Source organism: Anser anser, assembly GCF_964211835.1.
Source record: "Anser anser genome assembly, contig: HAP1_SCAFFOLD_36, whole genome shotgun sequence".
NCBI lineage: Eukaryota > Metazoa > Chordata > Aves > Anseriformes > Anatidae > Anser > Anser anser.
The window spans coordinates 2,250,144-2,265,185 of NW_028154189.1; the positions used below are offsets into that span (position 1 = coordinate 2,250,144).

The 15,042-nt window shown below is 54.1% G+C and overlaps 1 protein-coding gene across 1 annotated transcript; it reads left to right on the plus strand.

Moving 5' to 3' along the window:
- Positions 1-6,289: 6,289 nt before the first annotated feature.
- On the plus strand, positions 6,290-14,670 carry LOC310890401 (uncharacterized protein; the record flags this gene model as incomplete). The annotated part of the gene is made up of 17 exons (XM_083852759.1): positions 6,290-6,407; positions 6,540-6,619; positions 6,824-6,949; positions 7,208-7,287; positions 7,963-8,074; positions 8,233-8,322; positions 8,837-8,941; positions 9,188-9,343; positions 9,488-9,639; positions 10,004-10,151; positions 10,608-10,745; positions 11,132-11,308; positions 11,846-12,001; positions 12,153-12,254; positions 12,658-12,760; positions 13,022-13,081; positions 13,369-14,670. 17 exons carry the CDS (start codon positions 6,290-6,292, stop codon positions 13,530-13,532), a joined length of 2,067 nt encoding a protein of 688 aa, XP_083708885.1. The 3' UTR covers positions 13,533-14,670.
- Between the last annotated feature and the right edge of the window lie 372 nt (positions 14,671-15,042).

Consider the following 15,042-nt stretch of genomic DNA (forward strand, 5'->3'; position numbering starts at 1 on the left):
CCTTCCATTGACTACAGAGTGTCTTTCTTTTTCAATATATGCTTCCCTCTTAAGTGCTCGTAGTAAAGTGAATGAATTAATCTTTGTACACCTAAAGTAGATTGTGCAGACAATCACACATCACTGCAAATCTTATTAGAATTATTTACTCTAGTTGCTGCTTTGTGCTTACTGTGCAAAGCATGTAGTAAGCTTTCAGTAAGTTGCACCAAGGTAGCAAAGTTGCCGTTCTTATTTTAAATCTTTTAGTTGCATGAGTTCAATAAGACTTTTTTTTTTTTTCCCTTCCAAGGAAAATACTAAATCTCAGCACACCTTTTTATCCATTCTACCAGAATTGTTTAGCATTTCATGCATTTTTAGCAGACACTGGAGGCAGGTGAAGCTGTGTTTTTCAGAACTGTACACTCTCGGACACACCTCCTATAGACCTGCCCCAACTGCAAAGTGTAATACATCAACTTAGAAACAGTACTTTGAATTTAGGATGGACTTGAAGTATGTGCTCAGTAGGTGTGGCCTAGCTGGTGGGAGGTAACTGCTGGGACTCACTTCCTGCATGCAATCTTCCCAGTCCACCAGCTTTGCAGCCTGTTCATGTATGGATATTGCACAACCATATAGCTGCGTTAGAGTTGTTCAAAGATTTTGCATATTGGTCCTCTTGTGCTGTTTCTCCACAACATGAATTTCAACCAAATTTCCAGAAATTATTAGACCCTCTTAACTGAATGTTGAAAATCCCAGTTTGAAACACGGTGATGGAGTGTAGTGTTGGGATTGTTTAATATGCTCACTTGCTCTCTGACTGTACTTAAGCTGCCTGATTTTGAAGCTTGACTTGAGTGTGTGTGTTCAGAAAATGACACCACATGCAGCATTGTGAATAGCTGCTGACATTTCTCATCTGAATGTTTGCTTTGGTTCCTCAGATTAATTTCCCAAACTCCCTCTGAACTATAGGGATCATGAGCTTTGCAGTATAATATGATACAGCAACAGTTTTATTTATTTTTATTCACCAAAGGCAGATCTTGCCTAACCAATCTGGTGGCCTTCTAGGATGGTGTGACGGCATTGGTGGACAAAGGAAGGGCGATGGATATCATCTACCTGGACTTGAGCAAAGCCTTTGATTTGGTCCCTCACCACATTCTTCTCCCTAAATTGGAGAGGTATGGGTTTGAAGGATGGACTGTTAGGTGGATAAAGAATTGGTTGGCTGGTCGCAGCCAAAGGGTTGTGGTCAATGGTTCTATGTCTGGGTGGAGGCCTGTCACAAGTGGTGTCTCTCAGGGGTCGGTCTTGGGTCCAGTGCTCTTCAACATTTTTATCAATGACACAGATGACGGAATCGACCTGGACAGGCTGGAGAAGTGGAGAATGCTGTCAGAAATAGTGTCAAAAGCTTTACTGAAGTCTCCACACAAGTGTCCACGGGGAAAGAAAAAGAAGGTGAAAAGAGGAGGTGAGGAGCATAATTTGATTATGTTGGAAGATTTAGACTCAGAATGATGGAGACCAGGGAATGAAATTCCAGTCTCTAAACCCTGGTTCCTGTTAAGACTGGGGGAGACACAACTGATTTCCTTTTAGACAGTGGCACAACCCATTCAGTAGTGACAACTGTAAAGAACCTTTGCTTGAGGCAAAAATCCCGATTGTTTCTGCTGGAGGGCAACACTAAGACCACTCCTGCAGCCAATGGACTGTAAAAGCGGGGGAAGAATGCTAGTACACCAGTTTCTATGTATGCCTGAGTGACCTCTCCCTTTGCTGGGAAGAGACAAATTAAATGTCCAAGTGAGTTTTTCTACAGACAAGATAAAAGTTAAGATTTCACCTGAAAATGCTTGGAAAGCCCAAATTTGCCTGCTGCTAGAGCTGGGAGGGCACCAGTAGGTACCTGAATAGGTTTTAAATGTAGTAACTCAATTTTCCAGGGCAGGAAAACAACCTGGGAGAGCAAAAAAATGTGTCCCCAGTCCAGGTTGAGTTAAATCTGGAGCAATGGCTTTATGGGTACCCCAATATCAAATTAGTTTTGCAGCAAGAAAAGGAGAAGAGCTGTTGATAGACAAGTTTCTATCACATGGATTCATTTGTGCATGCTAGTCCAGCTTTAATGCCCCTATTCCACCGGTGAAGAAACTAAGCACTAGAGAATACAGGTTTGTGCAGGACCTGTGGGCCATAAATAAAATAACCAAAGACATACACCGACTGGTACCTAATCCTGATACTCTTCTGGCGACTATATCTGATGAAGATTCATTTTCTTCAGCATTGGTTCTACAGATATACAGAAGACGTCTTCTTCTGTGTACCGTTGGAACCCAACAGTCAGACCACACTTCTTCGTGGAAGTAGTCCAGGGGATCGCCAAAGCACTAGGAGCCAAATAGATTTTATACACCACACAGAGACCACAGGCAAGCAGACGGATACCTGTTCCCATACACTCAGCAACCCCACAACAGAAGGGTCCTCTGAGAGACCAAGCAACGCAGACAAGTTTTAATGCCCTCTGTCTCCAAGGCATCTGGAGAGGGTAGGAGTGGCTGCAGAGCCTGTCACAGGGGCTGGAATGGCTGCAGGGCCTGTCACAGGGGTTGGAGTTGCTGCAGGGCCACTCCCTGCCACTCATATCTATCCTGCCTCAGGACTGATCTCTGGATGGCATTCTTAAAGTAGTTGTTTAATTTTAAGCAAAACACAAAGTTTTGTTTAACATGATCAGCAGGTGCTGATCACAACCCCAACAGTGCACCGGCAGTGATATTGCACTAGACAGAGACCTGACTTCCATCCATAAGCTGATTTGTCAACTGGAGAGCCAAGGAGTGACCAGCAAGACTCACTCTTTAACAGTCCCATATGACCACTGCAAAAGTCTAATGGCGAGTGGAGACCTACAGTGGACTACTGAGGCCCAAATCAAGTCAAGCGCTGCAATGCTCGACACGCTCGAACTTCAATATGAACTGGAATCAAAGGCAGCCAAGTGGTATGCCACAATAGATATTGTTTTTCTCCACCCCTTTGGCAGCAGAGTGCAGGCCACAGTTTGCTTTCCCTTGGAGGAGCATCTGGTACACCCGGAATCAACTGCCCCAGGGGTGGAAACAGGGGTGGCTGCCTCCTGGCTTTCTTCTATTTACAGACGAGTGAAGATCCTTGCAGGGCAGGGTCTTGGCCTTCCCTTCCCTCTCATCCCTTGCCATCAGCCTGGATGCATCCAGTGCTTGAGGGCTGGTCTGCACACAGCAGCTTTTCTGCCCCGTGGCCTCCCCTGGGTAGCGCACGGAGCTGTGGCTGTCCTTTCTTGGCAGTAAGGGGGAATTCAGAACGCTCTCTTGGAGGGGTGTGGGACCACTGAAATCCTGCCACAACTTCTTGTCCTTCAAGCAGGCCCTGCACAATACAGACAGCATGCTGCAGATGTTGCAGATCAGCCCTCCTGCCTCCAGCCTCTGGGAAAAGTAGCAGAGTTCCTCATTCCGGAGGGAGGTGACACGGTGTAGTGGAGAGTGCCCCCTGTGCCGTGCACAGAGACCATAGTGCCTGCCAAGCGTGTGCCCAGCACACTCAGGGGAGCCAGGGCCTGCCCACCAAGCTCTTCTAGGGACCCAGTGTCCCTTGCCCTCCACAGGTCCTTCCTGTGTCACAGGACAGCTTCCTCCCAGCACTTCTGGGCCTCCTCTGCCCCCAGAGCTCTCCTTGCAGCAAAGCAGTGGGAGAATTTGAGCCCTGTTGAGGTTTAGGCCGGCCCGGCAGCTCAGCACCACACAGCCGTTCGCTCCCCTGAGCCCCTCCTTCTCTGGGATGAGGAAGAGAATCAGAAAAAATTAAGCCTGTGGAAACACAGCCCCACCATTTGACAGGGACTGCTCCAGTCCTTTTTCTCAGCCAGGTTCTTCCAAATGTTCATTTCTGTCCCACTTTGGGGTATATAAAGCATCTATGCAGCTCAAAGTTATAATCAACAACCACCACAGGGATGTCTAACGGAACCAGTAATCGTTCCTGTATATACCTGAGGAGAGACAATAATACAGGAGACAGAGCAGATATTGACTAACCCAGTTTTCTCCCCTTACATGCATTTGTCTCCCTTCTATCACCAATTCATTCACAACGTATGGTTTACCATACAATAATTAAAACGGACTAACTTTCTCTTTAGCTCTAGGGGCTATTCTAGTTCTCAGCAAAGCTATTGTCAAGGCCTCCAGCCATTTCACATTTTGGTCAAGATATAATCGCCAGAAGAGTATCAGGATTAGGTACCAGTCGGTGTACTTGTCCCCAGCCTTGCAGACCGCTCAGCCTGTGCAGAGACCATGGCTCTGCCCCTGCCCCAGCCATTGCCACAGGTTTCCAGTCTGAAGGGCAAGGCAGAGAGATGCCGGCAGATGGGAGAAAGAGACCACTGCCTTGAAAAGGGCAGGGATGCCGTCACAGCAGTTGCAACGGTTGCAGGGCCCATTGCAGGGGTTAGAGTGGCTGCAGGGTCTGTCACAGCGAATGTAGTGGCCACAGGGCCCGTTACAGGGGTTGCAGTGGCCACAGGGACTGTAACAGGGGTTGCAATGGCCACAAGGACTGTAACAGGGGATGGAGTGGCATTGACTGTGGCCCAATGAGCACAGGCCAAGCCCCAGCACGTTGCAGTGTTTTTTGTCTCTTTGGAAGTGCCAGGGTGATGCCACACATTTTTCAAGCATTCTGCCAGCATTTTAGAATTTTGCACTTGTTCAGGGGTGAATTTCCAAAGCACTGGAGGTGCCCGCTGCTCTAGAAGCCTGCCCTTATCCTCCCACCATGCGTGCCACTCATAACTATCCTGCCTCAGGACAGATCTCTGGATGGCATTCTTAAGCAGTTGTTTAATTTTAAACGAAACACAAAGTGCATTCAGGAGACATAAGAATAAGAACACGCTGGTCTGAACATCCCAAGGATTGTCAAAGTTTTGAAGAGCCATCGTAACTAGCTCTTCAAGTAGAAGGGAAAGTGAAGGAGAAAGGCAGAGTGAAGAAGGAGGAAAAGTATTCCTCCCTTATACCCCCTCCCAGCCCCCCCATTGGCTCCTTGAGGAGAAAAGGTAAAAGTGTAATTATTAATAGTTTCTGAGATATGGTTTTGTAAGTATGGTGTTACTGTAAAAGTCAGTCAAAGAAACTCTCTAGTAATCAGTTTGGAATTTTAGAAACCAGGCATTCTGTAATTGCGGCGCCAGATGCACAGGGGATCACTCCACCCAGTGTGCGTGCTGACTTTTTCAAGCTACGAGGGTTATATACAATAAAAACATGCATATTCATCAGCTTGCTAAGAAATAGTTAACATATCCATACTATTTCCCATAACTCATTAAAATTTGAAAATGTCTCTGGCGCATGCACATTTGTTTCCACTGGTGGTGTTTTGGGGGTCTCTGGTGGTCATCGGTAGTCTTCCTCACTGTGTTCTGACACACGGAAAAGAAACTTTACAACTCAAGGAGAGTTATAAAGCAGGTATGTTTATTGCAGCGCTGGGTGCAAGGGGGATCGTTCCACCTAGCTTGTGCACCAAGGCTTACTACCAGGGTGCTTATACTGATAGGATATATACATATTCATTTCAGTTCCCCCGTAAGTCTCTTGCATATTCATTAGGTATCGGAAGAATCATTAACATAGGTTCCCGCCCCTATTTGCATGTGCGCTGGAGTCCTCGGGTGGTCGTCCAGCGTACTCTGTTGGTCTTTTGATGAAGGCCAGAAGTCTTCCTTGCTGCTAAACTTTAGTTACCGGGGCAGCTGGTAAATCGCGCAGAGATCAGCTGTCAAGCTGATCTTAAGCTGGTCTAAAACAGAAAATTAAGTCTATCCTAGCTGAAACCAAGACAACCTGGCTGGAAATGGCTGTGCAAACTACGCAAACAGGCAGGAGCTGGTGGATGCAGGAGTCAGGAAGCCACAGGTGACAGTGGCTGCGCAGTGATCTTGAGCCCTTCCTGGCCATTCTGTCTGCACTGTTGTTGCTCTTGCTGTGCCCCAGCAGTGCTGCCCCACCGAGTGGGGGCGTGAGGTCACAGAGAGGCCCTTTGTGACACAGGCCGGTGTCACCTGGCAATAGCTGGTGCTGGCACAGTGGCCCCGCACTGTCCGTCAGGACAGCGAGGGGACAGGGCAGGAGCGAGTGGGACTGGCGAGGAGCCCCCGAGTGCAGCCCACGTCTTTCCCCACTGCCCGTGGCAGTCCCGAGCCTGCCCCCTCCTGACCCTCACCCCTCATCACTCAATGGAGCAGAGACCCCCAAGCCGCCCCAGGGTGGCCTGGGAAGAGGATGAGAGCTCCCAGGAGAGCAGCTCTCTAATGGAGCCCATCGAGGTGTGCGAGGTGGAGCCGCTGCAGCCTGGTGAGCGAGGGTCTGCGCTGGGGTGGGCAGGGCTGGGGCCAGCCGCGCCCCCTGCTTGAAGCCAGGGCCCCCTTCCCTTGCTTCATCCTTAAGCCCCTCTCTACAGCAATGCTTGCTCTCCTTCTGTCTTAGACGCTATCTGGCTACCTGTGTATGAAGAGGAAGAGGAAGCTGTGGACTTCATCGAGGCCTACGTCAGAAACCCGGAAAGGGTAAGAGCAGCCCTTTCCATGGCGGCTGTGCCTGCATGTCCTGGCCGTGCCCCGGCTCTGCTGCCAGGCTGCTGGAGGGCTGCTGGCTGGGCAGAGCTGCTGCCCTCCAGGCGTCCCGCACAGCTCCGCACCCCGCAATGCTGCGGTCCTGCTGGCTGTGGCTCCCCCCCTCACGCTCCCTCTTGGTATCTCTGTGGCTGCCAGGATGAGGTGCAGAAGATGAAGTTCCTGAGGAACATCATCACTGTGTGCACAACCGCCCAAGAGAAGGGCTTGTTAGAGGGCCTGGACATCTTCTGCAGCAGAAATAAGCTGGCGGAGAACATCCAGGTGAGGGGACGTCTGGCGGGCTGGGGAAGGGAGCGAGGCTCCCTGGGCATTGGGCAGGGGTGATTGGGAGCAAACATACATGGACACCAAGCTTCCCCCAGTGGGATCTCGGGTGCTGCTGGGACCTCAGCATTGCGAGGTGCAGGGGGGCACTCTTGGCGGGGGATACCGGGACTCTGCCAACCCTGCCGACAGTGCTGGCTCTGCTGGCGCTGTGTGCCTGTGGCTGCCAGGTCCCATCCAATTTGTGCTCTCCAGGCGCTGTTGGAAGAGAAGCCTGTGGATTACCTGTGCACAGACGTGTGGCAGGAAGCCTTGCTTGCTACTGCCGCCTTGAGGTACGTGCCCAACCCCGTCCCTGGCTCGGCTAGCACAACCCCAGGGCATGAGCCAGGTGGCCCTGACCCTGGCAAGCATACATCCTCCATCCGGGCAGGCCTTTGCTCTTCCATGCTCGGGACTTGTCCAGAGGGCAGAGGGAGCCTTGCAGCTTCCTGACTCGTCTCAGCCTTTGCCCCAAAGCAGGAGGTGTCAGGACTGTCCTCTGGCCCAGGCCAGCCTTGCGGAAGAGGATGCATCCCCCAGCAGGGCTCCTCATCCCTCCTGTGAAGTCCTGCCCATGGGAGGATGTGGCGTAATGACGACACGGACACCAGGGTTCTTTAAGGGATCAATAACTTCTTTACTGAGGGCATAACTTCCACTCCCTTAGTGAGGCCAGGCTCCCTTCTTATACCATTCGCTCTACAGCAGTACTTTTCTAATAATTATTCACGGATCAACAACTTTGTCTTAATGGCTGGAGAACAGGCAGTCCGAGCCAGCAAGGCATCTCCCTTCTTTGTTCCTTCTAACCTCTTTACATTCCTCATGGCCTCATTGTTAAGAGTCCAATGTTATCACCAACCATGGGGCTTATCAACCCCCATGGCCACGCTTCCACTGGAGGACTGTGTCTATCTCCCGTTGTCATCGAGGCACCGTTCCCACCAACAATGTCTCTCTCTCTGCAGCAATGTGGAGACGGCACTGGAGGGTGAAATGTTGTCTCTCGTTGCTGCATGCATTAGCAGAGTCTTCTTTCTTCTGAGAAATGAGGATCTGGACACTCAGATCACGGTGATGGTATGTGCTGCTGAGCCACAAAAGCCCCCATCCCCTGCACTGCGCGCAGTTTCCTCCTGCTTAGAAACAACTGAAGATCCCTGATGAGGCAGGTCTTGGACTGCTTCCCTCCACCCCTTCCCTCTCACCCTTGCCACAACACTTTGTTCTTCTTGCAGATCCTGGAAAATCTGGACATCATGCTGAAATCATTGCTGATCAGCTCTCTTGGCTCCAGCGTCTGGGAAAAGTTTCAGAGTATCTTGGAGGTCTGCAATTTGCACAGCATCAGCCTTACAGTGGCTGTTCCTCACCCTAGAGGGAGGTGACATGTTATAGCAGAGAGTGCCCCCTGTGCCGTGCACAGAGACCATAGTGCCTGCCGGGAGTGTGCCCAGCACGCTCAGGGGAGCCAGGGGCTGCCCACCAAGCTCTTCTAGGGCCCCAGTGTCCCCTGGCTGCTGTCAACGTCCCTTGCCCTCCACAGGTCCTTCCTGTGTCACAGCACAGCTTCCCCCCAGCACTTCTGGGCCTCCTCTGCCCCCAGAGCTCTCCTTGCAGCAAAGCAGTGGCAGAATTTGAGCCCTGTCCTTGTGCACCGCACTGGCAGCACCTGGAGCTGCCATCGCCCTGCTTTCCTGGTGCCCCGTGCTTTCCTTGCCAAGTGTGAATGGGGCTTTGCTCCAGCTCTGAGGAATTCCATGGTGGACAGTGCGAGTCCAGGCAGTTCTGCTGGAGCAGTTGTCAGCTCCCAGAGCAGACCAGCAGCTTTTCTTCCCGCAGGTGCTGCTGTATTTCACCACCTCTTCGAGCATAGTTGTGCAGGCAAACGCCACGGAAAGGATCTGGAAGCTGGTTGGTTTCCTGCACAGCTGTTTCTGTGAAGAGGTAAGGAGCCAGGCACCCACCAGCCAGGCCATCTCCCTTTCCCTTCTCACAGATTCCTGCGAGGCAAACCTGGGCCCAGCACAGGTGGGGGCCATCAGCACGGCTCTGCCCTGAAGGGAAGGGAGGGTCTTTGCTCCTCCTTTCCCCTGACTCAATGTGTCATGTCTTCCTTCCTTCCTTCCTTTCTTCCTTTCTTCCTTCCTTCCTTCCTTTCTTCCTTCCTTCCTTCCTTCCTTCCTTCTGTAGCCATTTGGAAAATACATCCAGCCTTCTCAGAGGACAGCCATCGTCCTCAGGACTCTTGAGATGATGAGAAACTACAGCATGTATGATGATGAGTATGGTTATGCCGAATTCATTCTAGACATAGCCATTCAAGACCCTGCCTCCTGGCTGATGGATGTAAGTAGCCTGTGGCTGGATTGCCCTGCCCTTGAGCCCTTTCATCCCTCGCTCGTATCCTGCCCGGCATTCCCAGCTCTTGGGCAGCAGTTTCAGTGGCCCCTGGGTAAGTGGCAGCTACATTCTCTCCTGTGTCTCCTCCAGGTGCCAAATATCCTGAGGTTCATCCATGAAAGCCTGAGCAATTGCACAACTGCAGAACACCTGAAACTCTTCTCAGTACTTTGCATACTGGCCAACGAGTTTCCTAGGGAACTGCTCATAAGCATCTTGACAGACCTTCCAACACTTGACAGGTACCAGCTCCGAGAGTCCTGGGGGCTTGTTCCATACTGGGAGAGGGTTCCAGAGACTCTCTGGCTGCCAGAGCCAAGGAAAGCTGCACGACATCCCTGAGATGTGGGCCCCTCCATCGCACGGTGCTCGCCAGCCCTGTTGGGGCAGCCAGGGCCTCAGCATCCGGACCGGACCAAGGCAGCCCAGAGAGCCCGTCACGCTCCCTCCTGCCCCTCCTGCTTGCCCAGCCTGGTCCCCCAGGGCTCCCTAAGCACATGGTGGGGAGGTCCAGGGCTGCAGGACAGCCTGGGGCCTGCGGGGTTGGTCTGGGTCACGGCGCTGTGACCAGGGCAGCCCTGCCAACAGCGTGTTCTGGGCTTGCAGCACTACTCTGGACATCTGGAAGGCGACGCTTTCCCTGCCAATGAATTCAGAGGAGATCTTGCAAGAGCTACAGAATGTTCTCCGGGACAAACGGGTGTGCAGCTTCTTTGAAGTCAACACCGTGGACTTAAGCACCGTTCACTTGGCTGTGAGTAACCAGACAACACACCTTGTTCCCCTTTGGGGCTATGCGTGCTCCTCCAGGAAAACAGGCACAGTCCTCTCCACATCCCATCTTCCCCAAACTGTCACCTCTTCCAGGACACAAGGACACTGTCCCTTAGGGCCAGCACCAGCCCCCCTCCACCAGCCATGCGGGGTCCGTGTGCTCAGACATGAAGCCTGCCCCTTTCCTGGCAGTGCTCTCTTTACCCCGGCTCCTGGCAATGGCTGGGGCAGAGTCAGGACAATGGCTGGGGCTGGGGCAGAGCCATGGCCTCTGCACGGGCTGAGCAAGCTGTGAGGCCAGGGACTAGTGGCACCTGTAGCCACCTGCTTCCAGCGCCTGCTTTGTGCCAGCTCACGCTGGTCACGGAGCCAGGAGCTGCAGGGTGCGGGGTATGCTGTAGGCTCTGCCCATCTCTCACGGCTGTGTTCGTTTCAGATGATGCGCCCCAAGGATCAGGCACTAGTGGAATTATGTGACCCAGAAAGGCTCCAGGTGTGTCTGAGGCTTCAAAGCCTGCCGATGCTCTCTCTGGCGCTCAGAGCCCTCACCATGTTGTCAGAGAGACCTAAGATGGTGAGTGGGACATTGCCAAGTGAAGCCCTGTTGGCAGCCTGGTGCTGGGGCAGGAGGCACCGCCATGGCTTGGCTTGGCTGGGAGGCAGGAGGTGGGGTGGGTCGTGGTGTGGCGGGTTGTGGTGGGGTGGGGTTGTGGCTGCCTGTGGAGCTTTCCAGAAGCTTTCCCGATGGGTTCCCTGGGAGCAGGTGGCAAAGAGGGTGACTCAGCAGGGGATACAGCATCTTTGCTCTCCTGAAGACCCTTCCCTGTGCCCTGCTGTCCCCACAACACCATCAGTGCTAGCAGGAAACAGGGCAGCAGTCTGGTGCTGCGTAATCAGAGTATTTTGGCCAGGGTGGCCATTCACCTCTTGACTAAAAGCAAATGGTGTCGTTCTGTACAGGGAAGAAAATTGTTGGTCCTGCTGCCGGACGTGATGAATACACTGCTGTATGACAACAGGCACATCACTGAGAAGGCCCTGACTGTCTTCGAAAACGTGATCGGTCATCTGGAGAAGAGGGAGGCCAGCCCCATCGCTCTGGCACTGGCTGAGAGACTCCTGCCTCTTTTTAACAACGTAAGGCTGCTGTGGGTGACTGAGCCCTGCAGACGGGCACTCCGCAATGGCGTTGCCCTTCAGCCCAGGCCTGTGGGCAGCACTCGGGCAGGGCCTTCTTCTCTCCTGCTCCTCTGGGCTCCTGTGGGCTGTCTTCTGGGCTCTGCAGTCCAACAGGGCTTCTCCCCGTCGAGTTGAGAGCTCTGGGCAGCCAAAGGCTTCTGTTCTGGGGGCAGGAAGATGGAGGCTGAGCAGTCTGAGCATGCCCCAGAGGCATTATCCAGGGCCAGCTACGTCTCCTCTTCAGCCCATTCCCAGGAGAGCTCTGCTTTGACATGGCTTGTGCGGCTGGTAGTAAAAGTGGGTCGGCTGGGACTGCACTCTGAGGCACAGGCACCCCGTGCAGGAAACCTGTTGCTTTGCCTCATGTGGGCCTCCAGCTCCTTTGTTCCGAATACGAGGCTTCACCCTTCACATCAGCCACCCTACATGCCTTGCTCCCCATGGGCAGGGGGAGGCTGGCAGTTGCTGAAATCCTCCTTTTGTCCTTCCTAACAGGAGTCCAGTGAGGTGCAAGAGCGCTCCATTCTTCTCTTCAAAGACTTGATGGAGTGTGTGGTGTGGTGGAAAAAAGGAGAAATGAAGAAGACCGTGCGCAGGGCCCTTATTCCACTGTTGTTCCGGATGAGTGATGAGACTGAGAGCGTGGCCAAGGTACAGATTTTGGATGTGAACATTGATGTGGGCAGTGGGCAATCTGACACCGCAGGGGTGGTCTGGGCATCAGGGGCCAAGGCAACAGGCAATTAAAGATGCCTGGAATGTGTGTCTGTGGTGCCACCTCCCTGCCTCTGCTTCTCCACAGGCGTCAGCAGTAGTCCTACTTGCTTGTACAATGTTCCTGAAGTGGAAACAGCTTGAGCACCTGGCTCAGAACGAAGACATCACTAGGATTAGGGAGTACTTGGTAAGGAGAACCGCCCAGCCCCAGGCCCCAAATGGACAAGCCTGCCCGATGTGCCCAGGCTGTGGGCTGTGCAGCTGTGCGTGGCCTGCGCTGCTCCAGCCCAGAGTCCACCGCCTGCTGCTGCCCTGTGGCTCCCTTCCCTCCAGCACAGAGCCCCAAGGGCTCTTCTGCAGGCCCCCCTGCCTTCCCCACCCCCAGGATGCGGGAGGAGACCCTAGCCCATCTGGGCCTTGGCAGCGGAACAGGAGGGTCTCCTAACTCTCTCCAAACCTCAGCCCCACAGAGCTCCTGGCTGGGAGCTGGGGATGGCCTGGGGTAAAGGGGGAGGGGGGTGCTGGCAGGAGGGACTGGTCCGGCTGGCTGGGGAGGGTATGTGAGCCCCGCGCCCTTGTGCTTTCTCCAGCTCAAGCAGAAGAGCAGCAGGGTGGACGAATACCTGCAGCAGAGCCTGCCATACCTGGAGGATGCTCAGGCCAACTTGCGACAGGAGGCTGTCAAATTCATCGGTGAGTCCAGGCCCCGCTTCCCTGTCTGGGCCCTGCCCTGGCAGCAAGGCGCAGCCCTGTGGGCCCTGAAGCCCCTGATTGTAGCCCCAGGAGCCCTGTGCCTCCCTCAGCCCCCTGCCCATGCAGGTGGGCCTGGTGTGTGCCTTGCTCAAGCTCCCCCTTAGGCTCCGTCCTTGGCGGGGAGCTGGAGGGGACGCAGCCAGGCTGGCTGGACATGGGGCTGTGCTGGGAAGCAGGCTCTGACCGTAACACTGTGCCTAGGGCTTGCTGTCTACCATGCTGGCATCCAGAGTGAGGAGAAGCTGAATGAGCTCATCCAAGGTGAGTGCGGGCGGTGCTGGGGGTGCTGCGCCCAGTGGAGAGGGGGCAGAGCCCACGCAGTGTGCAGCCATGCCTTGCCCTGCTCCAGGGAAATGCTGCAGTGGCAGAGGGATGTGGGGGGACATGTGGGATGCTCCTGAGCAGCAGCTTCCAGCTGATCCCTTTATCCCACTTGCTCCCCGTGGCCAGGGAAGGAGACAGGTGGGGCTGGCATGGTCTGGAGGCATGCTGGGAGGGTCTCTGAAGGTCGGTGGGTTTCATCTCTGCTCTGTTTCTTTCTGTTGCAGCCCTCCAACTTGTCACGAAGGATGTCGATTCATCACTCTGTGTTCTGGCAGCTCAGACCATCCTATGCCTGAGAAGTCGAATTAAGAGGCCAATACCTCTATGGGTTCAGCTTGCAGAACTTTTCTGCTGGCCCTGCATAGCCAGGGCATACGGCTCTGTTTGATTAAAGCTGGAACAGCAAATCCAGTCTCGTTGTGTCCTTTACATGGGCAGCAGCCTGAGTGCCGTTCCTGGCCTCTGCCACTGTGGGCTATCTGTCAGCACAGCCTGGCTGCAGGATTGTTTGAGAAGTTCAGCCCTTCATTACGCTTTGCCCTCCAAGTGGCTGAGTTTCTTCACCCGTGTGGAAGTCTTTTATTTCAGGAAACAGAGGGTAAAAGCAGCCTCTGGAGGAATGAGGATTGCCCCAAGAGCTGCCTGATGCCCACGCTTTCCAGCAGCCCATGGCAGCGCAGCATGTACTGGGCCACTGTGCCCTTGCAGCAACCTCCCCTGGCTGCCCTGCTGCACCTTAACACTCCAAGGGGAGGAGGAGAGAAGCTTGGGCCCAGCCTGCCCAAGCCTCCTGAGCCGTCCCAGGGCACACACAGGCACCTGTTGTCTGCCACGGATTTGTGGGCTGCCCGTGATCCCTGCTGCACAGGAAATGTCTTGACTGCTCCAAGCTGGAGATATTGTGGAGAGCCATATGTCTTGTCCTTAGGTCGCTGCCCACTGCGAGCAGGGAGGGGCGACCAGCGCATGCGCACCACCCGCAGCGTGCCGCAGTGTCGGGTGTGGGAGCCCGTGCAGCAGGGCACAGGGATGCTGTCCCTCCTCCCTTTCGAGTCCGTCCTATACACGGGCAGTCCCTGTGACCGCAGTTCTTACCATGGTCTCCACCAGGCAGAGAGCTTGCTCCAAAAAGGCTGTGGTGCCCCAAAGGGAGGGCCTGTCCAGAACCGTGGCCGTACAGGTCTCTGGCTGCAGGGAGTGCCAGAGCCTGCGGCTGCCAGGGGAGGGAGGCAGGTATTGCACCTGCGTGAGGTGCAAGCAGGTGGGAGATCTGGTCAGCGTGGTGGCAGAGCTGATCGAGGAGGTTGAGAGACTGAGGGCCATCAGGGACTGTGAGCGGAAGGTCGACTGGTGGAGTAGCTCCCTGGTGTGCCAGAGGGAAAGGCGCCGGGGAGATACCCCACAATTGGTGGTGGACGCCCTGCCCTGCCCCTGTCGGGCAGAGGAGGGGAACCTGAGGGATGGGGAGGGTTGGGAGAGGGCCCCTGCTCAGCATGGTGGGCGACCCCCCCCTCTGCTTCGCTCACGTCCCCAGGTCCCCCCAAGCAATGGGTTTGTAGCATTGAACATTGAAAGTGGAGGTGAGTGGGGAGGTGCAGGAAGGTTCCCCAAAGAGCTTACCAAGGACGAGGCAGTCGACTCCACGCATTCAGACTGCCTCTGCCAGGAAAGAAAGAAGGGCGGTTGTGGCAGGCGACTCCCTTCTCAGAGGAACGGAGGGCCCCATTTGCAGACCAGATCCGAGCCGTAGGGAAAGTGTGCTGCCTAGCTGGGGCCCGGCTCAAGGACATAACTAGAAAACTCCTGGAGCTGGTTGACCCCACTGATTACTACCCATTGCTCATAGTTCAGGAGGGCAGTGATGAAATCGTTCAGAGAAGCCTGCGAACGATGAAGAG